General features: G+C 35.6%; 1 protein-coding gene across 1 annotated transcript in view; it reads right to left on the bottom strand.

The window, feature by feature from the left end:
• ppp2r5d (protein phosphatase 2, regulatory subunit B', delta) overlaps positions 1 to 27,582 on the bottom strand; it is a 58,005-nt gene that overhangs the window by 3,970 nt on the left and 26,453 nt on the right. Inside the window, exons 4-16 of the mRNA XM_073834242.1 lie at positions 18,755 to 18,954; positions 14,145 to 14,255; positions 12,504 to 12,596; positions 11,156 to 11,286; positions 10,925 to 10,984; positions 10,702 to 10,810; positions 6,560 to 6,613; positions 6,258 to 6,428; positions 5,978 to 6,105; positions 5,362 to 5,463; positions 5,067 to 5,139; positions 2,419 to 2,460; positions 1,834 to 1,944 (exon numbers count right to left, since the gene is read on the bottom strand). Of these exons, the coding sequence (XP_073690343.1) occupies positions 1,834 to 1,944; positions 2,419 to 2,460; positions 5,067 to 5,139; positions 5,362 to 5,463; positions 5,978 to 6,105; positions 6,258 to 6,428; positions 6,560 to 6,613; positions 10,702 to 10,810; positions 10,925 to 10,984; positions 11,156 to 11,286; positions 12,504 to 12,596; positions 14,145 to 14,255; positions 18,755 to 18,954 (1,385 nt within the window). The remainder of the gene's footprint in view (positions 1 to 1,833; positions 1,945 to 2,418; positions 2,461 to 5,066; positions 5,140 to 5,361; positions 5,464 to 5,977; positions 6,106 to 6,257; positions 6,429 to 6,559; positions 6,614 to 10,701; positions 10,811 to 10,924; positions 10,985 to 11,155; positions 11,287 to 12,503; positions 12,597 to 14,144; positions 14,256 to 18,754; positions 18,955 to 27,582) is intronic.

A 27,582-nucleotide genomic window follows, 5' to 3' on the forward strand; every position in this document is an offset into this window, starting at 1 on the left:
AATGAGTTTGGAGAACACCTGACAAGAGATCAGAGGTCATTTCTGACCCCAAGACTCAACTAATCTCTGCAATTCTCCAGCTGTGATCCTTGGAGTCTTTGGCCACTCAAACTCTCCTCCTTATCGTGTATTAGGATGATATAGACACACATCCTCTTTTAGGCAGATTTGTAACATCTTTAGTTGAATGGAACTTCTCAATTATTGCCCTGCTGGTGGGATTGGGGATTTTCAATGCTTTAGCTCTTTTCTTACAGCCACTTTCTATTTTGTGAAGCTCAACATATTTCATTACATTCTTTGGTTTTACTCCTTGTGATGGATGATTACGGGAATTTGGCTTTTGTGTTCCTCATATTTATAATCCTGTGGAACAGAAAGTCATGACTGGACAATTTTATACTCCTAGCCACCCTGGTGTGCTAAAATAATAATAATATTAATGGGAATATACTTTAGAGATATTTTACTTTGACAAATTTTTAGGGGTGCCAATAATTGTGGCCAACGTGAACTAGAGAAAAACATTTATTTCATAATATCCCCCCCATTTTCTATTGTTTTACTTCAATGAAAGGTTAGAATTTTGTGAATTTTTCCGAATGAAAGATCTAAAGGATAAACAACGCAGATTTATTTTCAGTCACCTTTGCTCATATTTACTAAGGGTGCCAATATTAGTGGAGGGCACTGTATGTGTGTGTGTGTGTGTGTGTGTGTGTGTGTACACTATGCATATTTATTATCTATACACAAATACACACACATACATATATTTCTACAAATATTTACAAGTATGTATATTTATACTTGCATATAATTTAGAATATATTAGAGATGGGCACTCGAGTTAGTGACAGACTTGAGTCGCATTTTTATAGATTTCAGACTTGACCTAAAATGACTCCAGACTCGACTCGAGGAAAAGGACTCGTGAATATCTTAAAAACAATTTGAGTCTTTTATCCTTAAATACTTATATTAATGATATTTAAAAGGCGGACAGCTTAAGTGAGCAGCGCGTCAAAACAGCGGAGCAGATCACATGACAAGCGCTTAGTGTTGTTTTTGGCAAATATCTTTTAGCGCTATATACTCTGGTATTTAATCTAAAACCAAATGCACTTTTTTGGAGCCCTTTTCAGCTCTGTGCCCTTTCTCTCTCTCTCCGGATGCGCGCCGGCGCCATGACACGGTTATTTTAACAACAGAATCACGGTGAGCAGCAAAACGATAATTACTTTCACTAAAACACAGCAGAAAATGCTGCAAATGTAGTTTTTTTCTTACTATCTATTTATCTATCAATAACCTATGACTCTGAAAGTTCAAACCAGAAGTGACCAGATGTTTCCGATCTAAATTTAGCATTATATTATAAAGTGTTACCTAAATAATTATGTAGGCTAATTATAATTAGAAATATTGCTGTTAGATGTCTGGGATATAACTTTCACTTTGAAACTGCTGGTGGGTTTTTGTTAAATGTGAGCCAAATCATCACAATTAAAAGAACCAAAGACTTAAACTACTTCAGTCTGTGTGCACTGAATTTATTTAATACACGAGTTTCATAATTTGAGTTGAATTACTGAAATAAATGAACTTTTCTACGACATTCTAATTTATTGAAATGCACCTGTACATGCATGTGTGTGTATTTATATATACACATAATAAATATACATAGTACACACAAAATATAGCAGGTAACTTTCATTTTGGATGCAATTAATCACCATTAATCGTTTCACAGCCCTAAAAGACTTGCATGGTAATGCAAGTAAGTCCACAGTTTTGTTCCTGTGAAAATCTACAAGTGTTTGATTGTACCTGTGAGGCTTCTGTTTCCACAGTCTTCTTCAGCAGCTGGATGTCCTCAGCCGTAGGGGTCTCTGTCTCCATTGAGTACAGGGGCATCCCTACTTCATTATACATCATATACTGCACATAAACACAAACAAGTCATCAGTTCACACCTAAACATACATCTGTCATGTTTTGTTTACAGCAACTTGCTGCTTTATTCCAGAATTTATATAATGTTCAGTCAAAAGTGTGTATATTAGCTGTTTTATAAAGGCCTTGAATGTGGCTCATCCAAAAATATATGTGATAATATGATATAATATGATAATACCATGAGGAAAAACATGATAAGAGGAGATGAAACACCTTTCAAAGCATTTCATTTACTGAATTATTTAAAAAAAAAATAGACATAACTGTATGGTTATTCAAATAGAAATCATTTATGTTGAGTTCCCAGAAAAACTGTGATACTGAATTACTCATATAGGATTTTGTTCATACCGCCCACCTAACACCTCAACACAACTTTGTAGGAAAGATGAAAGTAACCCAAAGAGTAAGATGAATGCATAATAACTGTTACATTTACAGAAATAAATGACTCACCTCCTCTTGAGGCAGACCGGGCCGAAGCTGAATCTTTGTACTCTGTGAAAATCCAAAATGTGAAGTTGACAAACACACATTCACAGGATCTCTTATCACATCTGATTACACTCAGGGCTCTTATTGTGTTTGCCCTCACAGCACACTAGTGACTCCAGAGAGATGAGTTGTGGTAATTACACTTGTCAGGAGTAGTTTGGAGTTAATTAATTCTAATTACGTTGTTAAAAAAAGAGAAAGAAAGAAAACAAGCTTTCCCTTATACTTATCAGTAATTAAGGGAACCAAGCTGTTTAAGTTACACACAAAGCTTTGGGAATAAAGGTAAATCTAACTAAACCACTAGCAATAGCGAAGCATCTGATAAAACTACTCTTAATATTATTCATTTTAAGATTAATATTAATATTATTTAAGATTAATAATAAGATTTTTTAAATGTTATTCAAAGAATCTCTTATGTTCATAGAGGTTGCATTTGTTTGATCAAAAATATTGTAAAAACAGTAATATTGTGAAATATTATTATTTAGTAATTTAAAGTAACGGTTTTCTGTTTTCAGACAGACAATTTAATTCCGGGACTAAATGACTTTTCAAGCACTACTTTTTTATTTTTAAGGACTTCAATGAGAGATCTCTCTTATCAAACAATGTCTTCTCTTTCAAATTCAAAAAAAAAAAAAAAAAGTTAAAAAAACTTAAATATACCAATATAACAAAATGGCACAAATAAAGTTAAGCACATGCAAAGGATTACTAATAAAGTATTACAAAGTATACCACACTTTTACTATAGATAAACCATGGTCAATTTTCTTAAAGAGGTCGTCGGGTGCAAAACTCACTTTTACGTGTTGTTTGAACATTAATGTGTGTTGGAAGTTTGTTCACACAACCACCCTACAAATGATAAAAATCCACCCAGTGGTATTTTTTTAATCTTTAAAAGTAATATCCCTTTTTAAAATCAGGTCATTCTTAGCTTCTTGTCGTTGTGACAAAACACATTTGATTGATATTAGCGTTTTACCTTAGACCACCTTAGCAAAAGATTTGCGAACCTGCTTCAAAGTTCTGATCTAAATCAAATGATTAGCAATCCATGCTCCAAAGTCTCAATCTGAATAATTTCAGTTTAGGACTCGGAGCGTGGATCGCGAATAATTTGACTTGGATCGGAACTTTGGAGCGCGTATCGCAAATAATTTGATTCAGCTCGCAACACGTTTGTGAATCACTTCGCAAAGTAAATGATTCAAATCAAATGATTCGAGATATGTGCTCCGAAGTTCTGATCTGAATCAAAGGATTCATGATACACAGTTTGAAGTCCTGATCTGAATCAAATGATTCGTGATACACGATCCAATTGGAGCACTTCGAAACAGTTAATTATTTTGTGACGCATTGGTTTAACTGATTCAGAGTTTCAAAAAGCTCTGTTTCACCCATCACCACGTGCTTTTTAAAATCATTATAAATGATGCCGAAATTCAAAAATAAATGGCTCTTCTGGATAAAATGAATCGCTTAAAATAAATTATCGAAGTCACGAGTTTGAATCAATCAGAGCGGATCCAGCATAAATGTCTCAGTTTAGGACACGGAGCGTGGATCGCGAATTATTTGACTTGGATCGAAATCATTTGATTTAGATCGGGACTTCAAATGGCATATCATGAATCATTTGATTCAGTTCAGAACTTTTCTTTTTAATTTGATGAATATAGTTTAAAAAGATCAACATTTATTTGAATTAGAAATCATTTGCGATGTTGCAAAGTCAAAGTCTTTGCTTTTCCTTTTGTTTAATCTAAATAAAAGTATGAATTTGTCTGTATGAATTTCTTCAATAAAAAAAACTAAAAACAAACTTAAAGGAACACACTTTTTTTGGAAATAGGCTAATTCTCCAACTCACCCCGATTAGACCAATCGCATCGCGTTCAAAAATGACCAACGAGTTTCGGTATTTGTTCTATTTAAAAGTTGACTCTTCTGTAGTTATATCGTGTACTAAGATCGGCGGAAAATGTAAAGCAGCGATTTTCTAGGCCGATAAGATTAGGAACTACACTCCCATTCCGGCGTAATAGTCAAGGAAGTTTGCTGCCGTAACATGGCCGAAGCAGGCGCAGTAATATCACGCAGCACATCGCAGCACAACGTGACCAACTGCATGCACAAAGAGTGTTCCTCGTCGGAAGTTACCTAGCTGGGAACTAATTTCAGGCGTTGAGTGATATTACTGCGCCTGCTGCGTCTATATTACGGCAGCAAACTTCCTTGACTGTAGAGTGTAGTTCCTAATCTTATCGGCCTAGGAAATTGCATCTTTACATTTTCCGCCGATCTTAGTACATGATATAACTGCAGAAGAGTCAAGTTTTAAATAGGACAAATATCAAAACTCGTTGGTCATTTTTGAACGCGATGCTACTGGTCTCATAGGATTCAATGATCTATGCTAAGCTATGCTAGAAGTGATATCGCCAGAACAGGAAAACGGCTGAATGGATTTCAAAATGGTAAAACTCAACTTATTAACTCGGGGAGAGTTGGAGAATGAGCCTATTTCCAAAAAAAATGAAGTGTTCCTTTAAACTTTTGATTGCTAGTGCCAGTACATAGCAGAGGGTGTTTACCTGGGGGTTCTGTTTTGCTAGCTCCTCTATTTTATGCCACATTTCTTCCCGCTCCTTAAGTTTGTACTTCTCTCTAATGAGAACAAGAAAACAAGAGGGTTTAGGATATGCCTGAGAACCACTCGTAAAACGTCTATGTGGGTACATATGGCTGCCAGAACTTGCTAGGTAAAATCTGTTTGTAAGCGTGCAAAATAAATGACAACTACTGACAAGATCTTCCCAGACAGTTGAGAACAATCATAAAATCTTAAAATCTCCCCAATATTCTTTATATCTCCCCTGATTCACTCACTTCTGCTTCTCAGCCTTGTACTGCTGAGTGCAGTCATCAAACAGCTTCTGGTTCATCTCCATAAAGAGCTTCAGAGCATTGTAGATAAGCCCATGGATTGTCCTGCAGGAGGAGAAACACAGCTCTATTAGTCAAGACATTTGAACAGAATGCTTTTTGTCTTTCAGTGTTTTGAATACGATATGTCTGAATAAAAAAATGTGACTTAAAATGTGTCTTAAGTAGCACGGGTGTATTTGTAACAAGAGCCAAAAATACATGATATGGGTCAAAATTATCCATTTTTTTTTTATGCCAAAAATCATTAGGATATTAAGATCATGTTCCATGAATTTCCTACCGTAAATATATCAAAACTTATTTTTTGATTGGTAATATGCATTGCTAAGAACTTCATTTGGACAACTTTAAAGGTGATTTTCTGAATATTTCAGATTCCAGATTTTTAAATAGTTGTATCTCAACCAAATACTGTCCTATCCTAACAAACCATACATTAATAGAAAGCTTATTTATTCAGCTCTCAGATTAAAAATGACAGGTTTTGTGGTCTAGGGTCACAAATTAGGTTGTGACAATTCCAGAATTGAACTTTGATTAACAAGTGAGGCTGTACTTGTTCCAGTGGCTCTTGGAGTTCTTGTAGAGAGCGGGAAACATGATGGGGAGGATCTTGGCGGCATTGTCACTGATCAGGCTCATGATGTACTCGTTGTTCCAGTAATACAATGCTCTTTCAGCAACCTGGCACACATATGACCATTACAGATTACTGTTACAAAACTTCACATGCATATATTCTAGTATAATCATTTTATCTCATCGCATCTTATCGCATAAGTCTTCCAGAGAAGTGTTCCAGAATGAGAATCAATACTTCTATTGTGCTGTAATACCTGGAAGTGTGGACTTGATACACACTTGGCCAGCTGTCTAAAGAGAGGCTCCATGACTTTAACAAATTCTGAGGGCTCAATGACATCCAAGATTTCCTCCAGCTCATTGAGAAACATCACCTCCTTAGGACTGTGGGTCTTGGGCCAGAACTTCAGCAGGCCCATAATAACCTAAAACAGAAGGCAAACAGCTGTGAGAAAGCCATCTTTGAAGGAGAATTCAAACAGAAAAACTAGAAAGGGAATGTTATTATTAGTGAGAGGAAACAGCAAAGGTGCAGTTGCCAGGTTGTAAATCTTACAGGTTCAGTGAGGCTGCTGTCCTTTTCCAAAAACTGCACCACACAGTAGGCCAGCTGAAAGCACAGGAAATTACTTTTTTCCAAAAAGACATTACATTGAGCACAATAGGATGACTAACACTGAGACATTGCTGTTCTTCATTCTATTATTACATAGTGCGAAATATCAAAACCTGCAAGACTTAATCAAAGCAAAGACTATGGATACAGAGGAAGGGGTGGGCGATATGTCAGCAAAAAGTATTTTTCTAATCTGGTTATGCAAAGTTCATGGGCGTTTTGACTACTTTCAAATATCACTGTCAATGAGAAAATGTAAAAGAGCTTGTTAGAAAAAAAAGCAAAGCTCTTTGGTCTGAAATGGACCTATAATTATACCACGCCACCTAGTTACTGCTGCTAATGCTGTAAAACTTTACTTGTGCTTGTTCCAGGGTTTCTGCAGGACTTTTAAGCTTAAATATAAGACTTTTTAAGACCTCCAAATAAAATGAATACTATATGAGCAAGATCTATAGTAACATATTAAACTGTAAAATGACCATAAACAGCATAACTAACAGTTTAGATACAAGTTTTCACAAAAACTGTTTTGTAAAATGCTAAACTTCACATTTCAGCCTTTAAACTATTTTAAAGAAAATGTTTGAGTCAAAAGTATTAATTATTATATTAATTTACACAATATTATCAATAAATTATTATATAATTTAAATAACATAAATTAGGGGTGTGCAATATTGTCAAAAAATGACATCTAGATATTTTCCGGGATTTTATCGATAACAATAGACAATATTTTGCTGAGTGTGTTATTGTGCTGGTATCCTAAAGAAGATGTTCACTTCCAGAACAAAAATTTCCAGATAATTTACTCACCCTCTTGTTATCCAAGATGTTCATGTCTGTCTTTCTTCAGTCGTAAGGAAATTATGTTTATTGAGGAAAACAGGATTTCTTTCCATATAGTGGACTTCTATGGTGCCTGAGTTTGAACTTCCAAAATGCAGTTTACATGCAGCTTCAAAGGGCTCCAAATCTTATCTTGCTTATGTAGCAAAACGATTGGTTATTTTGTAAAAAAAAAAGAAAAAAAAAAGACAATTTATATATTTTTTAACCTCAAATGCTTATCTTGTCTAGCTCTGCGTGACCTCGTGTATTTCATTTTAATACAGTTAGGGTATGTCCAAAAACTCCTTTCTTATGTTCTTCTTCAACTTCAAAATCATTCTAAATCACTGCAGAAGTACCCAGTGTTTACAAAGTGAACATACAAAGAAGATTAAATGCCCTTTACAAAAAAAAAAGATAACCAGCAATGTAGGATGATTTTGAAGTTGGAGAGGAAAATGAGACATTTTTGACATACCCTAACTGTGATGAACCGGAATACACAGTTCAAGCAGAGCTAGACAAGCATTTGAGGTTAAAATATATAAATTGACAATTTTCTAAGAAAATAAACGACTGTTTCACTAGATAAGACCCTTCTTCCTTGGCTGGGATCATTTAGAGCCCTTTGAAGCTGCATATAAAAAGTTCAAACTTGGGGAACCATAGAAGTCCACTATATGGAGAGAAATCCAGAAATGTTTTCCTCAAAAAAAAAAAAAACAATTTCTTTACGACTGAAGAAAGAAAGACATGAACATCTTGGATAACAAGGGGGTGAGTAAATTATCTGTAAATTTATGTTAAACAGGATTATCCTGGACAGCTGACACCTGAATTGTTTTATTTTATTTTTCATATTCTGTGTGGTCAGTTCACAGCAGTGATAGAAATTAATAGAAATTGATTTTTTACCTGCATAAAAGCATTTTTTTTAAGTGTGCATTGTCTTTTAAGTCACATTTTTATATTTGGGCTGTTACCAAGCAAATGAAATCAGTATCAACAAAATTCATCATTGCAATGCAGAGAAAAAACAATCTAAATTCCATTTCAGATGCAGCTTCTATTTATTTACACACAGTTTAATGCAGCTCAGAGGGACACAGAATGTTTTAACCTACAGTTACATATACATAATGTTTCAATAATGTTGAACACTGATATTAAACGTGAAATTAAAAATGCCAGTAGGTGGCAGCAGGTCACTGTTAATAAGAGAGTCATTGCGATTGAACCGAATCATTTAAATGGTTGATTCATTAAGGAACGAAACACAGTCATGTTGCTCCAAGACTCAAAAAAGTGCTGTGGCTGTGTTTGGAATAGTTTTTGTTGGTGAAATGTAACAAAACAGGAAATAATATTTAATAATAAGTCTCTTACCTTTTTTCACTTGTTTATCGAACTGCTGTATAAAATCAATATCTCATTTGTAATCATGCTGACTTCTGGAGAAAAAAAAAAAACGGCACTCTTTGTGTGATATTAATTAACTAGTGGAACAAACTCTTTTCTACTGCACCTTCAAAGGAGGCAAGACAACGATTTTTAGAACATTATCTTTATAGTTATCGTTCTTGGTGCGAATGGGCCTTAAGAGTCTTATCTAGCAAAACGATCAGCCATTTTCTTTAAAAAAAAAAAAAAAAAAAAAAAAAATTATATATATATATATATATATATATATATACACACACACACACACAAACTTTTTAACCACAAATGCTCGAAAAACTGAGTTAAAACACTGGGTCGGTACTTCTGCAGCGATGTAAGGTGATTTTGAAGTTGGAGGAGAAAATGAGATGGGAGTTTTGAGCATTTGTGGTTAAAAAGTATATAAATATATATTTTTTTAAAGTAAATGGCAGATCGTTTTGCTAGATAAGACTTTTATTCCTCGGCTGGGATCGTTTACAGCCCTCTAAAGCTGCACTGAAATTGCATTTTCAACCTTAAATCCGTTGGGCACCATGGAAATCCACTATATGGAGAAAAATCCTGGAATTTTTTCCTCAAAAATGTAATTTCTTTGCAACGGAAGGAAGAAAGGAAGAAAAAGGAAGAAATCTTGGATGACATAGAGGTGAGCAAATTATCAGGTATCTTTTATTCTGGAAGTGGAGTACTGAACTGGAGTGCACAGAGTACACGTGTATCGCAGAGCTAGAAAAGACGATCATTTGTGGTTAAAAAGGGTATTAATATTATTAATATTAATTTGAGAAAATGACTGATCGTTTCTCTAGACAAGACCTTTATTCCTCAGCTGGGATTGTTTAGAGCCCTTTGAAGCTGCATTGAAACTGCATTTTTAACCTCCAATCCGCTGAGCACCATTGAAGTCCACTATATGGAGAAAAATCCTGGAATGTTTTCCTCAACAAAAAAAAAAAAAAAAAAAAACTTTCTTGTACAATTTAAGACTTATTATGGCCTTATATTTGACTCAACTAAATTTAAGACTTTAAAGACCTGCGGAAACCCTGTTGTTCTGTCAATCTAAAGCATGAAGAGAGAAGCTACTGAATTTAACATATAGCCTCAAATCAAATAAAATATAACCATTGGTATAACCATTCTAGATGAGCCAAAAAAAAGTCTCTAATATGCTGTAGAGCAGGAGTTCTCAACTCTGGCCCTCGAGGTCCATTTTCCTGCAGAGTTTAGCTCCAACCCTAATCAAACACACCTGAACAAGCTAATCAAGCTCTTCATCATTACTAGAAAGTTACAGGCAGGTGAGTTTGATCAAGGTTGGAGGTAAACTCTGCAGGAAAGTGGACCTCGAGGGCCAGAGTTGAGAACCTCTGCTGTAGAGCAACAGCAATAATGTTCAGCTTTAAAAAAAAAAAAAGAAAAAAAAAAGAAGAAGCTTTTTTTTTTTTTTTTTTTTCAAATGTAAGCAAATGAAATTGTATTTGTAATCACACAGGCAAAAGTGCTCTTCAGCTGCAGGTAATCAAAACCATGCTAGTATATTTAGCAATATATTTTTCTCCCACAAAAACACCGCCAAAAGTATCTAACAGAAAAGCGATAAAACAGTGACGTGTCCCAGTTGTGTACTAAATGATTTGAGGCCAATAACATTTTAGAGCTGTGGTTTAATGCAATTATTGAACGTTCTGAGAATACTGTAATTTTCAAAGCTCAGTGTTTTGCTCATAATCACCCACCCCTATAAAAAGCAATCATTTCTGCATAAAAGTCCTCAACAAAAGAGAGTTCTCCTTAAGCTTTACCTGTGGGTGATAGACGCTGAGAGACTTGACTTTGTGTAAAGGCAGTAGCACTCTGATGAGGAACATTTTGTGCTCCTCTTTCAGTGGCAGGGCAAAGCCATTAATTATGCTGTGGGAAGAACGCGAGACCGGTCATGTGACAGACATGTTCTTTCACTTCAGCAATAAGAGACAGACCTCCTCTCAGGTTTGTCATGGCAACACTGATAGTGGTCACACTCACCTTCCTAAGATTTCTAAGAGCTCCGCAATCCCATTGTGATGCTCCGTCTCGTATATAAACCTACAGTGCGAGATCAAGGACATCAACTCAATGGATGAATTCTGGAAGAGCTACCCATCTCACCTTTCTCACATACATTCAAAGACAGCCTTGCTTGTAAGAGCTTAGAGTTTCTGTCTACCGTTGCGAAGTTTATGAATGAGAACAGTATTAGTTTGAAGGACAGCTTGCCTGTAGAATATATTGTTGATCTGCCGACGAATGTAGGCTCTCAGCCCCAGGAACTTTCCGTAGATACGGTGCAGGATGGTTTTCAGGAAGTCCCGCTCTCGAGGATCTTCACTGTCGAAAAGCTCCAGAAGCTGTAAGGGAATAAGATGACCTGAAGTTATTAGCATAATCATAGTGTGCTGTGTTTACATTCATCTAAATAATTTGTTCCTTTCAGACTAAAAGCCTTATTTAAACATCTCAATCGAACCAACTGAGCTCAAGTTAAATCAAATTTGGTTTAGACTAAAAGGGATGGTGTTGATCTGAAATAATCAGAAAACATTAAGCATGTAAACGCTTGGAACCAACCATTTTCTCAATCGGTTTTAAAAATGCCTTGCATACACAAGTTTTACGTCATAAGAATGTGTGCTTGTTTATTGACGTCTCTTGTCTTATGAACGGTTCAGTGGATGAGACTAAATATTTACTAAAAATTTGCTAAAAAGCTCTTCTGACAAATGTCAGCTGTCTTCTTAGGGCTTGTTTACACCTATTCACTTCACATGTTTTTTTTCCTCTCATTGGACAGCCGTTGCTGCTCTCTCCTATTGCACCCTTTAATTTTGGGCTTCACTATTGATGATTAAAACACAGCTAGCTTTGCCTTTTTCCCTGAATGAAAATCGGAATTAAATTGAATCTTGAAACCAGTGAAGATTCACACCCTACTTTTAAGATGACAGTACTGACATAAAGAAATTCCAAATATAAACAAAAAGCATAGAAATGGCAATTTTACATTTTGTTAAAATGTAAGAATTCACTGGGGAAAAAATGTAGATCAAGAATCGTTTTGGAATCGGATTGTATTGTGAAGTGCCTGAAGATTCCCACCCCTAATATGTAAACAAATATGTGAATCGGATTGCAATGTTTAGGGTTCATATAAACAGAACTTTTTGAATCTGAAACTGGATTGGATTCATTCCAAAACCAATTGCAAGTAAACACCTAGTGAGTTGTACTCCTTGAACGCTTCTAGGACAATAAAGGTTTTAGATCCAGAATCCTGCTCTCTAGATATCAGTATCACCATCAGTCCATGAAAATAAAAATAAAATCGATCCACCAATGATTCAAAGTGCACAAAGATGTTGGCATGGGGATTATGCCCTTGCTTTAAACTTGACTTGGTATTCTACACGGGCAAGTGCTGATCTCTGCACTGCTACATGCTTGTAAAACCTGTAACAGCAGCTGGCCTCAGTTTCCTCACAGCAGAGGGAGTGTGTATCCGCCTCTGATGGCGTGCTGGTGAGGACAAACTGTGATACAGCTACAGGACAGAAGAAAGGACACTCACCGAGAGTACAAACTTTTGGTCGATGTATTTCTTGGCAATGTTGGGCTGAAAGTCAGGTGACTCCAGGAATCTTAAGAAGAATTCATACACCAGCTGAGGAAAGGAGAAAGAGGGGTTGAGGAGGAGAGATAGTGATAAAGCTCAATACTAATAAATGATTAATGTATCTGTCTGGTCCTCTTTGCCACCAAAACAATAAATGCTGTCAGTTCCTGAACAAATGGGCTTTTTAATCATTTGAGACAGACGCTTTGTTCTAAAACCAACTGAACTGCTTCAGTGCAACTTCACTGGCAGAGAACCTCAGAAGTGACTCAACTGCAACGCACTACAATAGCAGCAACTCTGCGACCTACACAGATAGCACTCTTTTTGACTATGAACTTTAGGAAAGTGCTAAAGCTAATAACAAATATAGTCACATTTGAGTTTGATTAAACTATTTTTACTTCTAAAATACGTATTTTAGTATTGAATGGTATTTGTGAATTCGATATTTGGATTTATTTTTCCCTGAAGACAGTGCAATATACGAGATTTTCCATAAAAGACACATCTGATGCTGCTTTGAATTTGGCAAAATTGAGTTTTAAACTTCTGTCAATGAAAGTGGTCAAATAGAAATATAGTTTTGTATCTTCATGACTTGCAAAACAGTTTCAGCCTTGAAATTTGACAACACAACACACACACAAAAAAAACCTGTATGGCTTAATATAACATAAATGATCACTCTTACTAAAATTTGTATTAGGACACCTATGAGAAGGTTATAACAACATATAATAACATAAGATTTATGTTATTTTAAAAATCCACATCGTTTTATACATATTTTGGAGTATAGAGGGTGCAATTATTTTAATTATTTAACTCAGAAAATAAAATACAGATACACTGCCTCATTGTGCAGCTTTTTGCTGTAATTTTCAGTCAAAAGGCAACAAGAGAAGCGATGTAAGTTTTCACTGCTTTCCTAGCGATAAGAAGAGTAGAAAAGAATGCCTGTGGTTGAATAAATCTTTCTAAAGACCCGCGTCTCTGTTCTCTCCAGTTCAGCCCTGATGCCTCTGGGACTTTTAGTAGACCACAGCTACTGAAAGAGCTTACAAATATAAGTCACTTAATATTAACTTGTTTGTTTAACTGTTGTATTAAATCAATATCTCATTTACAAACTCCCTTCAATTATTAAAAGGTGTCACTCACTTTAGTTCATCGCGATCTCACAAACTTCCATTATAATCAACAAAGCTCTCTACACTGCACAATCAATCTCTTATTTACACTCTCTCTACACTTTGTTTATGAAAGGATTCATGAGATGTGTTCGTGATACATTACTCAACGTTGCAAAAACACGTGGAATCCTTTATGCTCCCCTGAGCACAAACACAAATATGCTGACCGGGTCAGTTGCACATGGTGCTCCTAAATATTTTTTCATAGTTGCACGCAGTAGTTTTCCATCACAATGCGAAAATGCGGTTTTCTATATTTCAAGAAGAGACATCATTTACGTTATATTAGGCCATACATGTCTTAATACCCAGGGTTCCCTTTAAAACAGACATATAATGAAGATTTTGATAAATATAACATATTATTGATAGTGTTGATAATATAAAGGTACACACAGACCTGCAGGTGAGGCCAAGCTGCCTCTAGAGTGGGTTCATCCTCTTCGGGGTCAAACTCTGCTCCCGTGGGGTTGGAAGAGGGCGGCAGAGTCCTGAACAAGTTCACAGAAAACTGGAAAGAAATACACATACTGTGTATTATGTGAACACATAATACTGTGTATTATGTGTACATTATGTGAACAAAGAAACTACCTATTCTAGGAATACATTAAAGATACTATAGTAAACAGGGGTGCACATAAGTTTTTCAGTCTGGTTTTCATGAGAGCACCTGAAGATTTGATTCGGTGCTCACACTGTATGTGACCCATTAAATATAACTACAAAACATAAAAACCTAATAGTAATAATAATATTATTAATGCTGTCAATCGATAAAAAAAATCTTTTTTTTTTTTTCTGAAATTAATCGTGATTAACCCCACTGAACATTAGTATTAAGATATACTTTTATATTAAATTATTTCACATTCAATGTAGAAACAAAAAGACACGATAGCTTTAATATTTATTAAATATGTTTTTACGACTGAAAGTATCACTGATATCATTACAATATTACTGATGCCTTTAGACAATTGTTCTTTTTTTCTGACATTTATCCATTGACCATAGCCATTATCAATTTGAACATTTATTAAACTTAAAAAAAACAACAACTTCTAATTTAAGTGAACTTAAAAATCTTCACATAAACCCATTATTTACCTGTGCCCTTAAGCAAGAAAAAATATATACAGAATTTGATCAAACATTAGCTATCAAACACTAAATAAATAAAATAGTAAACAATAAATAAAGTCCAATAACACCATTTTATCTTAAAATAAAAAGTGACTTTACACTTGACATTTATATTTTCTTTTATTTTCTTTTTCAAACAATAGTAGTAAAGTAGTAGATGCAGTAATCGAGATGAAACGATTATTGCACTCCATTCCGCCCTCTTACCAGTGGTGCGCTTTCGCTCCTCCATAAAAGCATAATTTCACATGCAAATCAGCAAAATCATGTAACGTGTCTTTCATAAAACGGGATGTGTTTAATTTATTAATGTTTCTTTGATGTTGTGTTTTTAAAAGCGCGTAAGAAAACTTTTCTGTGTATGCGCTCAGAGACGGAGCAAAACACGGACATGTAAAGTTATCTTTTAGCTCAAGGTGCGCACCTAAACGGTCAAATACACGCAAAAATATTTCAAAATGAGGCGCTTGGTAATTATTCATGTGAACCCTTGTCAGTTATGTCTTAAATGATCATAAACAGTTGAGAATGAAAATATGTGTGTATTTTGTCTTAAAGCGCCAACAAATAATATTCCTTCTGCCGTCTCTGTGCTTAATATTAATTAAACGTAAAAATAAAAAAGGGAAAAGTCACTTTTTTTTTTTTTTTAAAGCACTGTTTTTTTATTTGTATCTTTTTTTCTGCTGTATTGCCATCTTTAAATTAATCACTAATATAAAGTTTTGGACCCAGTCATAATCGTGTTAAATAATCGTGATTACAATATTGACTAAAATAATGGTGATTATGGCTTTTGCCAAAACCAAACACAACGCATTTTTTGTAAAATACAATATACTGTAATATTACTGTTTGGTATATGTGACCCTGGACCACAAAACCAGTCATAAGGTTAAATTTTCTCAATATAAACTCAAGATTTATACATCATATGAAAGCTCAATAAATAAGCTTTCTATTGATGTATGGTTTGTTAGGATAGGACAATATTTGGCCGAGATACATCTATTTAAAATCAGAAATCTGAGGATGCAAAAAAATCAAAAAGACTGAGAAAATCACCTTTAAAGTTGTCCAAATTAGGTTCTTAACAATGCATATTACAAATCAAAAATTACATTTTGATATGTTTACAGAAAGAATTTTACAAAAATCTTCATGGAACATGAACTTTACTTAATTTCTTAATGATTTTTGGCATAAAAGAAAAATCTAAAATTTTGACCCATGCAATGTATTTTTGGCTATTGCTATAAATATACCCCAGCGACTTAAGACTGGTTTTGTGGTCCAGGGTCACATATTATAAAGCAATAGGCTTTAAAAGTAGACCTTAAGAGAAAAGAAAAACATGTACAGGTAAAATAACTATATAATATAAATAAAAAAAACAGGTATACTATAACACATATTAGACTTCTCACAATACCTTTTTGTATCCCGATGGCAAGAAATATTATGGCCAAATAAGTAGTAGTATTGCTGTGTAAATGTGTTGTTACTGCAGAGATCTTTCTGTTGTATTATTTAAAGCTTATACAAAATGATTATTTACAGGAATACTGTTACACATATACTTTTTGAACAGGTTTTAATTTCTTCATTTTAACAGAATTTGCAGAGCTAAAATGTTTTGAAAGCTGTGTTTAATTAGCATTACAAATCCTGAAGCTCTCTGAAGTTCACCAAACTCATCATGAGAGGCTCTTATGCTGTTGCTTTTGCTTTTATATTCCACATGCACTATTTTATTTTTAATGGCTGGCTTATGTAAATATGTGTCAGATGTACTTCTTTTGCCATCAAATGTCTTTTTTGCTTTATAGGATGTCAAATGAGTTCACCCTTGAATTCCTGCGTTGCATTTCTTTTTGATGCACTCTGTGTTATGTTCTATGTGAACTGCACTAGAAATAAAATCTGAGCCATGAGCAGTACAATATACCACTGCGCATCACGACTGAGGTGCATGACTTCAAATATCAACTCCCTCTAAAGTGACAAGTGCTAAGATACTACTTATTACTTGTGTCCCAAAATGGCTGAGAGGAAGGCCAGGAGTGTTACTACTGCAGAGGGGCGGCACTGCTTTCTCTGTCAAGATGACGCAATGTTTCGACCACAGCCTCAGACTAGAGTCGACTCAGACCTCCAGACAGGAGAGGGAGGGGCCAGACATTTTCTCTAACACCTCACACTGAGATGGGAGAGCGGGACATGAGAGTCTAATATGCACATGAGTACGGGGGACGTGAGGGGACAATGTGCATCTGAAAGCCAAGAGGTTTGAGATTTATGATTGCAATTGGCTTGAAATACAGCCACAAGATTTATGACTGGGGATAGGGCTTGCATAGATTAAATGTTGACAATATATGCCAGATCCTTTTGCATCACAATGACTTTAATGCACTTTTATTTGGCCATTACGTTTCTTGTATGTGTTAACAGTACATGATGTAGAGAAATGGTGTGTATTAATTTGTATCTTTGTTTTGATCAAAATACATAAAGTTAATTATTGCAAGTGTTCTATTTATTTTTGTGATGCAAAGTTGAGTTTTCAGTGCCATTACTCCGGTCTTTAGTGCCACATGATATTTCAAAAATAATTTGAATATGCTAATTTATTATCAATTTTTAATGTTTTTTTTTTTTTGGAACCTGTGATTTTTTTTTCCGGGATTCTTTGATTAATAAAAAGTAAAAAAGAACAGCATTTATTCAAAATTGGTCTTTACTATCACGTTTAATCAATTTAACGCACACTTGCTGAATAAAAGTAAGAAAAAAAAAAAGAAAAACTTTCCTGACCCCAAACTTTTAACAGTGGTGTATGTAGTTACAAAAGATTTCCATTTTAAATAACTGCTGTTCTTTATCATGTTTATTCAAAGAATCCTGAAAAAAAGTATATAAAAAAAAAAACGAGAATTTTAAAGAATCTTAAAAAAGAAAGAAAAATCACAGGTTCCAAAATATAAATATAAAATACATATTTTACATAGCCAAGAAATATTATTGAGTTTTTTATCCGAGTCGTATTTGGGACACAGCAGATCTCTTCTCCGAATTATGAACGGCTGAAAGGAAAACCCAGGTATCTAGGCCTTGATTTATGATGGCGAATTACCCATAATTCCCTGGTGTGCATTTACACTTGAGCAGATTTTTTCCTGGGTCTGGCTAGTAATCGCCTCTGCATCGGTCAGGCAAAAGCTATTACTGTCAATTGGTCACAGAGGGTGCGTCATAAGCACTTGTGTACTTGCCACATTTTGTCCTATTAACTTTTGACCAGACGAGAATGAGCTAATCAACTTATATGCATGGGTCAAAAGGAAAAAAATAATAGTGGAAACTAATAACACCTGCACCAAAAATATGTGTGCACTACAGGAACCAAAAGGACTCTGTCAAGTGCTCAAGTAGATAAAATAACTCCACAGGTGTCAAATAAAAATCACGAAACGTTTACAAAGATTTGTTTTTCTATTATAGGTTGCATTGCAGTTTTAACGTACTACAACTCTGAATCATCCATGACACTTGTCACTTTGAATGAGTTCTTGTGATTCACGTGAAAGGTGAGTCACACGATGCAATGCAGCTGAGGCATCGTCACCTAGTGTGTTTGCAATTGAGGGATCTCAAGATGGAAGGAGAGGATTAATGTTGCCATGGAAACTGAATTAAAGGGGCAATTTTCCATTAAAAAAAGAAAAGCGATTATTACATTTGAGAAAGCTGCCAAGTGATTTCTGAAATGTGCTACTTTATTTAGAATCAGAGTTGACCATATATAAAAAGCAATGGGAAGGAGTTTCTGTGTGTGCTTAGGAGATGTTTGTGCCCCCTCACCATGATGACAGCTTCAGGGTAGATGGACTCCGTGACCACGTCGCGGTTGTGTGTGATGTACTCCACCATTTCATTGAGGCCGGCTCGCTTCACCTCTTTGTACTTGAGATCACTTAGTGGATCGGTCACAAAGTCGAAAAGCACGCAGCACTGCCGCAGTTTCTGGACAAACAGTTCTTCCCGATCTATGGGTGGGGCATCTGGAATGGGAAACACAACAAACAAAACAGTCTGAGTGACACCTGTCGGGGAAGGAGATGGGCGGCAGGCAAAACAGTCAATCAAAACAACCTGCAAACCTCCCAGCGAAGATTTCCAGACCACTTACTGTGCTATTTCACACCAACGCATCGTTTAAATAGAGCTACTATTTGAGAGGCTGAGAGTTTCATTTACACCTTCCTCTCACCTTGACCGCAAGCCTCCTATGTCTGTCTGTGTGTTGTGAACTGTGTGTCCCTACATGAGCTTGTGGAAAATAGCACGGCTCTGCCAAGACAACACACTGCTGCAATTATGAGCAGGCCATTAATGGCTGAACTGGAATCAGGTGGGTGATGCACTGAATATTCATGATAAAATCACAATGCTTTTGCTGACTATAAAACACTACTAGGGCTAGGTTTTGACACAAAGTTCAAGATTCGATTCAATTGATTATTATAGATATATCGGGTACAGTACATGTCCAATGTTCTTAAGGGAAAAAAAAAAAACCTGTAAATGCTGTAAAATATGCATGAGAGTCAGTTTGGTAGTACATTACCAAAGCAGGGCTTGACATTAAGCCTTGACATGTAAATCACTCATTCACTTCACTTCAAAAAAGTTACTCGTCCGGGCCAAAAAAGCCTTTTTTTTGTTTGGTGCAAATGTAATCCATTCTGAAGCAATTGTCTCCTCACTGCTACATTGTGACCATTTCGGTCGTATTTGCGACTGAAAACTACTGTGTGCGACTATAAGAAATATTTAGGAGCACCATGTGCGACTGACCCGATCAGCATATGTGTGTTTGCGCTGAGGGGAGTTTTAAAGGTTTCTACATGTCTAATGTATCACGGACATCCCTTCGTAAACAAAGTGTAGCAAGAGTGTAAATAAGAGATTGATTGTGCAGTGTAGAGAGAGTTGTTGATTATAATTAAAGTTTGTGAGATTGCGATGAACTAAGATGAGTGACAGATTAATTATTTTTAAGGAAGTTTGTAAATGAGATACTGATTTAATACAATAGTTCAATAAACAAGTTAATATTAAGTGACTTCCATTGTTCGACTATAACACTATTAAAATGGCCTGAAACAAGTGACAACTGGGCCGCTGCGTATCTTCATTCAAACACAGCGTTGTTTCATTTATGAATGAACATAAGTTTTTAAACAACAGTTTTTAATTTGGTTCCAAAGTGTTTGCTAATTTTCAGTTTTGTATACCTAGGCTATTTAAAATTTGTGTAGCCCAAGAAATTTTAATTTTTTATATTAGGCATGAAATGTGGAGTATTTTTATTTGTTTTGTTAATTAAAGGGGTCATAGGGTGCCTATGTTAATCATAGTTATTTGAACTGAAATGTGTGTGCACAACCACCCTAGAATGACAAAGATCCACCCAGTAGTTTTCTTTTAATTTAGTAAAATAATTTGCCCCTTCTCATATCGAGTACAGCTGAAGGGAATGTGGCTGTCGATCTGCCAAAATGGGTTCATGTTTTCGCGAATCATTTCTCACCAGACTGCTTTATACACGAGGGTCAGTATAAAGCAGTTTTTGCTAGGAAGCTGCTCCTGAAAAACTGATCTGTACCAACTATTCGTGTTCCTGCTTCATCTTTACCAGAAGTGAGTGTAATTTCTTTTTCTACGCATCTTTGCAAATCGCCTTTTCTAATAATGTGCTATAAGTAAGCATGTTTCACGATGAATGAAAGTGTAACTTACTCACTCAGAGAACATGGTTATGTCGTCTTCTCCATGTAAATCCGTCTCAATATAATTCATAATCGCACGTTTATAATGAACAATGCATTAAGGTGATTGTCTAGTTACAAACTGTGTATGTTGTCTTATGGTTTAAAACAGTGTCTGTTAATGATTAAGAAGTCATGTACAATTATTTTAAATTGTTTTGGATCAGTTATAACTGCATTAAGAATGGTAACTTTAACGCAATACCTGCAAAATAGTGTTTACAGCCCGCAACTGCATAGGAGTAAAGACCATAACTACTCACATTTATGTATTTCAATATTACGTCGGGTAAGTTATGTTAACCGATCACTTATTTGCTCTCGTTCAATCAGCTATACCTCAGTAAACACATCGCATTCTCTCTCAGTACGCTACCCTGCCAGTACATACAAAGATAAATCAAAGGGACATTAAGTTTACTAACCATTCAGAAATGCCCCGTTCAAGCCGTAATTGCCGAACTTCTTTGCGGGTGTTGTTCCGGGTCCAACTCCGGTTCAAATTGATATGGTTGCACAGTTCTTTCAAAGCCTCCTGCGACCATTATTTCCCCAAAAAATACCCTCAACTTTTGTCTAGGCAACACGCCAAGTGCGATTTAATGACACACCCCACAGAACTGAGGGGCAGGGTGAGCAGACGTTAATATCATTTAAAGGGCCAGGTACTTAAAATCAGTTGCTGAGAATAGAGCTATTTTTACCAGGTAAAAATTTGTGGGTTTTTTTTTTTTTTTTTTACACAACCATTAAGAATTTCTAATCAAAGTATATTACAAACTTTTCATTGGGACCCTAAAGCATCACATTAACTTGTGGAAAATGGGCATCCGATGACCCCTTTAAAGTTTTATGACTATGATTTTGTTGTTGCTTGAATTAAACTGATGGCAAACTGCCGGTAAAATTTGAAATCGGTACCGATACTGGTACCGTACCAGTTAAAATGTGAAAGGTACTCATCCCCAACGGTCACATTTAACATGTCCTTGATGTTAACTTCTTCTTAAAAAAAATTAAATGTAATGTATTACTCTGATGCAATTATTACTCTAGTAATTATCATCACTGTAGTCTTCAGTGCCACATGATCCTTCAGAAATCATTCTGATTTGCGGTTTCTACAACTACTAAACCAAACCAAATTGTTTTTATATTATCAATGTTGAAAATGCTTCCTAAGAAAATTTGTCTAATTTTGCAGTTTTTAAATTGTGAATTAGGCAGTTAAATTCACTTATATGCATTAGTTCAGTCAGCAAATGTTATGCAACTTGATGCATCAGGCTAACTCCAACAAGTGGTCCTGAAATACTTGAATCGGTAAAACAGCTGTGATTTCACACTTTAAAAATCACACAGAAGAGGTATTCGGTCTGACAGTGGTTTTAGTCTATCGAGATGGACGGCACAGGGTAATGAGGAAAGGATGGGGGATTGATCCACTTTTGAGCAGCGCTGGGGACAGAATGAAAACGCAGGACTAAAATCTGGGGCACAGATGACAGCTTCAATGAATCTATATTAACTAGATTCCACAGAGAGCTGCACTGCAGCAGCTCCATCAGAACATTATAACTTTCCTTTCACATGTCACCAAACACAAACGGCACAATGACTGAAATGACAATGTAATCGCAGCAGCTACCTCTAACAAATAACTTCTATTGTCAGATATTTTCATTATCAATTTCTTTGAGAGATGGTGTCCTGTGTGCAAGTATGAAACACATGTGTCATTGCTTTAACCCTGCTGACTCAAGTGAATTCTTTCCACAATGCTTTAAGCTGGCGGAGGATAGCAGGATTTCCAGAATAGCTGCAGGCCATGAACCTCGACATCCTGCACCAGGCCTGCAGTCTGAAGTAGGAGTGTGTGATTCGGAGATCTTATGCAATGCCAGAGGAGAAGCTCTGAGAGTGATGAGAGGAGGAGGAGGACAGTAATGGAGGTAGATGATGGCCTGCAGCCAGCAGGTTTTCTGCTGATGAATGCACAGGATGGCTTTCATATTGATCTAATCAAATCAAATATGCACCAGCATATACAGATAAAAGCATGAAACAAAATAATCAGAGTCAGAAAACAATCATAAATGGTGGGGGTGCACTCATCAGGAAATTTGAAGCAGATACTGATAGCCAATATTTGATTTGCAATTAGGAGTTGATAATATAGCGGTCAAACTGCAGAGGTATGCAATTCAAAATAAACTATTTTAACGATACAGTGATGTAAATTTGTCAACTTTTGTAAATACATTAAAATGTTTAATATATTCAAGTCTTAAGGCCTTAACTTTTTCAGAAGTTTGTTATTTAAAAATGTAAATATTGGTATTTACGACAATTTGTTCTGGTTCTTGAATCTCACTGGCTGAAAGCCTTTTCCAGCAGTGCGATATTCCAGTAGTATCAGCACTAACTGTTTCATCATTTGTATCATGTTACATAAGGTATAATTAATTTTGGTCATATTAAACAGACAATCTTTGGTCTTATTAATATATTACTTGTTCCAGATAATAGATTTGGCTTTAGGGGAAAGTTACGTCTCATATATATATATATTTTTTTTAAATGCAACTAACTAAAGCGTTGCTTTTGTACTTTTGACTGAACCTAATGTATGCACTTATTATACTTATATAATGGCCATTGTTCATTTACATATTATTGTTCAATAAATAATATTTCATATAACTAATATGCTATATTGGTATCGAGTAGGGCTGGGTAAAAAATATTGATTCTCCGATTTTAATCGATCTTCAGTTTAACCCAACGATATCGATTCGGGAAATCCCCGAATCGATTCTTAATGCACGTGCTTCACGTAAGAGGATATGAATATTCACCTCTCGTCCTGAAGGTGTCACTAGTGTTCCTGCTGAGAGAGTCCTCTCAACTGCTGGTGATCTAATCACAGCGCAAAGGAGCTATCAGAACATGTTGATCAGCTGCTTTTTTTTTGCAGAAAAATCTGGTGATCAAAAATGATTAGGCTGTAGTTAAGAACTGTTAGTTTTATGGACAGTTAGAATGTTTTGTATACACAGACAAGGGCTTTATAATGGGCCTGTTTTGAACGTTTTGAATTTAGAAAAATGTTTTATTTCTTAAACATGTTTGAAGTTCTTAATAGATTTCACTGTTGCACATTTACAGTCTTTTTCTTTTACAGTAATGTGCATTTTGCAGTTTGTTTACATGGTGTACAATGGATGCACATATTTATGACTTCTTGTTACAGTGTTCATTTAAAATAAAAGTTGTTTAAAATAAACAACTGTGTGCACCCTATTATTAATGTAGATGTGTATTTCAGTAATAAACTTAAGTAGGAGAGTTTCAGTTACCAGAATTTATATCAAAATATGGATCCCATGTCTGCAAAACTAACATTTTAAATGAAATATTGATAGCTAATCGATATCGAATCGAATCGAAATCGGAATCGAATCGAAACCATAAAAATAAGAATCGAATCGAATCGCCGAATTGGTCACAATACCCAGCCCTAGTATCGAGAAAGGGAAAAGTTACATTATTACAACTGTCTTTATGAGTAAGGAATTTTATATTAAAATGGACTAAAAAAAGGATGTTATTACTTCAAACAGCTTTATAGGATGCATCCATAAGGATGCAATCGACAAATGCATTGACAAGTGCTGTTATGGGAAATCTCTTTAACTGTTGAAAGGACAAAGAAAGATTTCTCAGTGGACATTCAAACTAATTTTATGAAAAGTCTCAATTATTCTCAATTTTGAAACTGGAAAGGGTTTACCTTTATGTGTGTATAGTCAAAATAAAATAAACTGTGTGCTTTCTACAGTCTGGGTCTCTGTCACCTCTTGTCACAGACGCATAAATAAAACAACCTGAATCTCTGGGAATATCTGCCTCACAGACATGAGAAACATATATGTATAAGAAGCTTGAAATGTCTACTTTTAAATGAACATTTAAAAAAGTTCTCTGATAAAGTAATCCGTATGTTTCCAACACAAGCTCCAGTTTTTCCGGTCTAAACTCATCTCTAATGTAAGCTGTAATGTAGCGCTACTTTCCGTTTCTGGATGAAAACGCGCTGAGAGAAATAAGCTAGATTTTACCTCAGAAGAAGAACGCAATGTGAAAATTATAGTAACGCATTTCATTGTCAATAACCGTAAGGCCGTTGTAACGGGGGAATTGATTGCTTGTTACTGAAAAAAGTAATGCTGTTAGTAATGCTGTTTATTTATAACACTGTTATTCCCATCACTGCTCAAATTTAGGAAGGGGATGAATATTGAAGTGCGGGAGGTTATATCTCAAGCATGTTTGTTCCTAGCATGGACACTCAATATTGATTGGGTGAATTCATATTTAAACTGTTTATTGTACAGGTTGTTAATTTCTGTGCTGCAACATTGCTGCACACGCATACACAACACAAAAACTCGCACGTAGAAATATTCAGTCCTGTGATTTATCAGCTTAAAAACGGAAAAGTTACAGCATATTCTTTCTATTTCTGAAGTAACTACAACCCTCAACTTTGCAATAGAAATGCACACAGTTATTTAAAGGTCCCATATCGTCAAAATCAAAATTTCCTGGCTTTTTTCATGATAACTAAGGTCTAGGGGCTATCTAACTACCATATGAGTTTCAAAACAGTCAATCCACAGTAAACTGCACACAGCCTGCTTAAAGTAGCTGTTCATTTTCACGAGCAGCTGTGACTTCCGTAACGATGTGACGTCCGATCGACTCAAGTCACCGCCTTCAGTCACAAACCAACGTCCCACCCTCCTTTTGTCAAACCCCCAGACAACAACGCATCCATTCCATTGAGCAACAACAACAGGAAAACAAGTTGAGAAAACCCTATTCAGTCGATAGATGTCAAGCTACGATCATTACACAGGCTTCAGAACAACGTTAATATAAGAGACCAGCGGCACGTCAACTTCAGCCTCTTTCACACAGCGATTCCGGTAAATACACGGATAATGTGTCCCACGATTTGTCCCGGAATTGTTTAATTTGGTGCGTGCTTTACACACAAACCATAAAGACATGTGACGTTTGGATGTGAGATGTAATGCGACGCGTACGTTTCACTAAACTGAAACTAACCTGAACAAACTGTGCTTCAGCGCTGATAGTGAGGAGCTGGCTCTGCCTGATGATCGCTGCTTCATTCCACTTTGCACGTAACGTTATTTTTCGTTGTGAAGAGTCGCTTGATAACGTGCATCATTACTACAACACTGCCTTTAGGTTCTGGCTTTGGTTCAGTTCCCGTAATTTTCCAGAATCAGCGCGCATTGTGAAAGGGGCTGTACTAAAGCAACAGTTATGTAGCCTACTGCATTCGGTGTTTGTAAAAGAAAAAACATTAATGATCATTCTAAAATATCCTGTTGAGTATCAGCTCTCTCTATTGCTCTGAGCTCGCTTACGCTTACAGCAAACATGACCGTAGTTACCTGTGATTGGCCTGGTTGTGCGTCACTCAGAAAACAACAGGCCAATCAGAAGAGAGGCTCATGAATATTAATTAGATGGGCCAAAATCGACCTGTTTTTGACAGAGCTCCTAAAAAAAGAGCTGTAAAAATATATTGAGATGGATTTTGGCACTTATACCGCAAATATATATTCTTAAGGACATCAACAAATAAAATAAACCTCCAGAAATGTGTACGATATGGGACCTTTAACAGTCATTTAATATAGACTTGGGCTAATTGTAGTATTTCAATAAACCAAATTAAAACTATTCTTCTATTACTGTGTATATATTTTGTGTATTTATGTTTAAAAACATACTGAAAGCCTTTAGCCACAAATTTCAGCAACACTTCAAAACAGGGAACACTTATTCACTATTAACTATGACTTTTCCCTTAATAAATTTCTAATTTACTGCTTATTAATAGTTATTAAGGTAGTTGTTAAGTTTAGGTATTGGTAAAATAAGGTCATGTAGAATAAGACATTAATATGTGCTTAATTGGTACTAATAAATGGATAATATTCTAGTAATATGCATGCTAATAAGCAACTACTTAAGAGACCGTAAAATAAAGCGTTACCCAAATTTCGCCATTGTGTGAAGGCGGAGCGGTGTTTCTTATCTGTTGAGCGAGAAGCGGGAAATCTGTAGTGATTATTGAATGCATGAAGTGCGGAGGGGAAATTGTTACCGCTCCACTCCGCTCACATACTCTGCTTCAGGGTTGTGTTTAGACTAAGTAAGGCAAATCACTAATAACTATTTGCGAGGAGACAGCTCCGTGCCATTAAGATAATTGCAAGATAAACTGTTACTGTTATCACAGGGAACACATATCTCTGGTGAGCTCTTAAACTGGATTTGTCACAGATTAGCGCTGTGACGAGTGACACCTGTGAGACTGAGTGTGCTTATATACAAAAAACATTTCTACCGATGCATAAGCAGACTGCCAGCACTCACGTTTAGTCAAGTATACTCGGATTTGTACAGTCACTATTTATTTTATCAAACAGTGTAGCGCATCAGCAGAATTACTGTAACGATGCATGTAAAAAATTAAAAAAAAACAACAACAACAGTTTGATATTTTATTTTTCTAAACCTCCAATCATGAGCCTCTGAATTAATAATGAAGTTTTTTCATTTGTGATGTGATCTAGGAAAACCCAACATATGGTGAAATTTTAAGTTTTTTAGGGTTTGATACCATTCAAGCCCAAAACTGTTTTTATTTTGTCCATAGCTTGAACAAAACAAAAGTTATGGCTATCTGAAGTTGGCTGATTGATGCTATGATTTTCAGGAATGGAATTTTGAGAAAAACGGGTTTAAAGTGAGAGA

The sequence above is a fragment of the Garra rufa genome, chromosome 2, assembly GCF_049309525.1.
Source record: "Garra rufa chromosome 2, GarRuf1.0, whole genome shotgun sequence".
Classification (NCBI taxonomy): domain Eukaryota; kingdom Metazoa; phylum Chordata; class Actinopteri; order Cypriniformes; family Cyprinidae; genus Garra; species Garra rufa.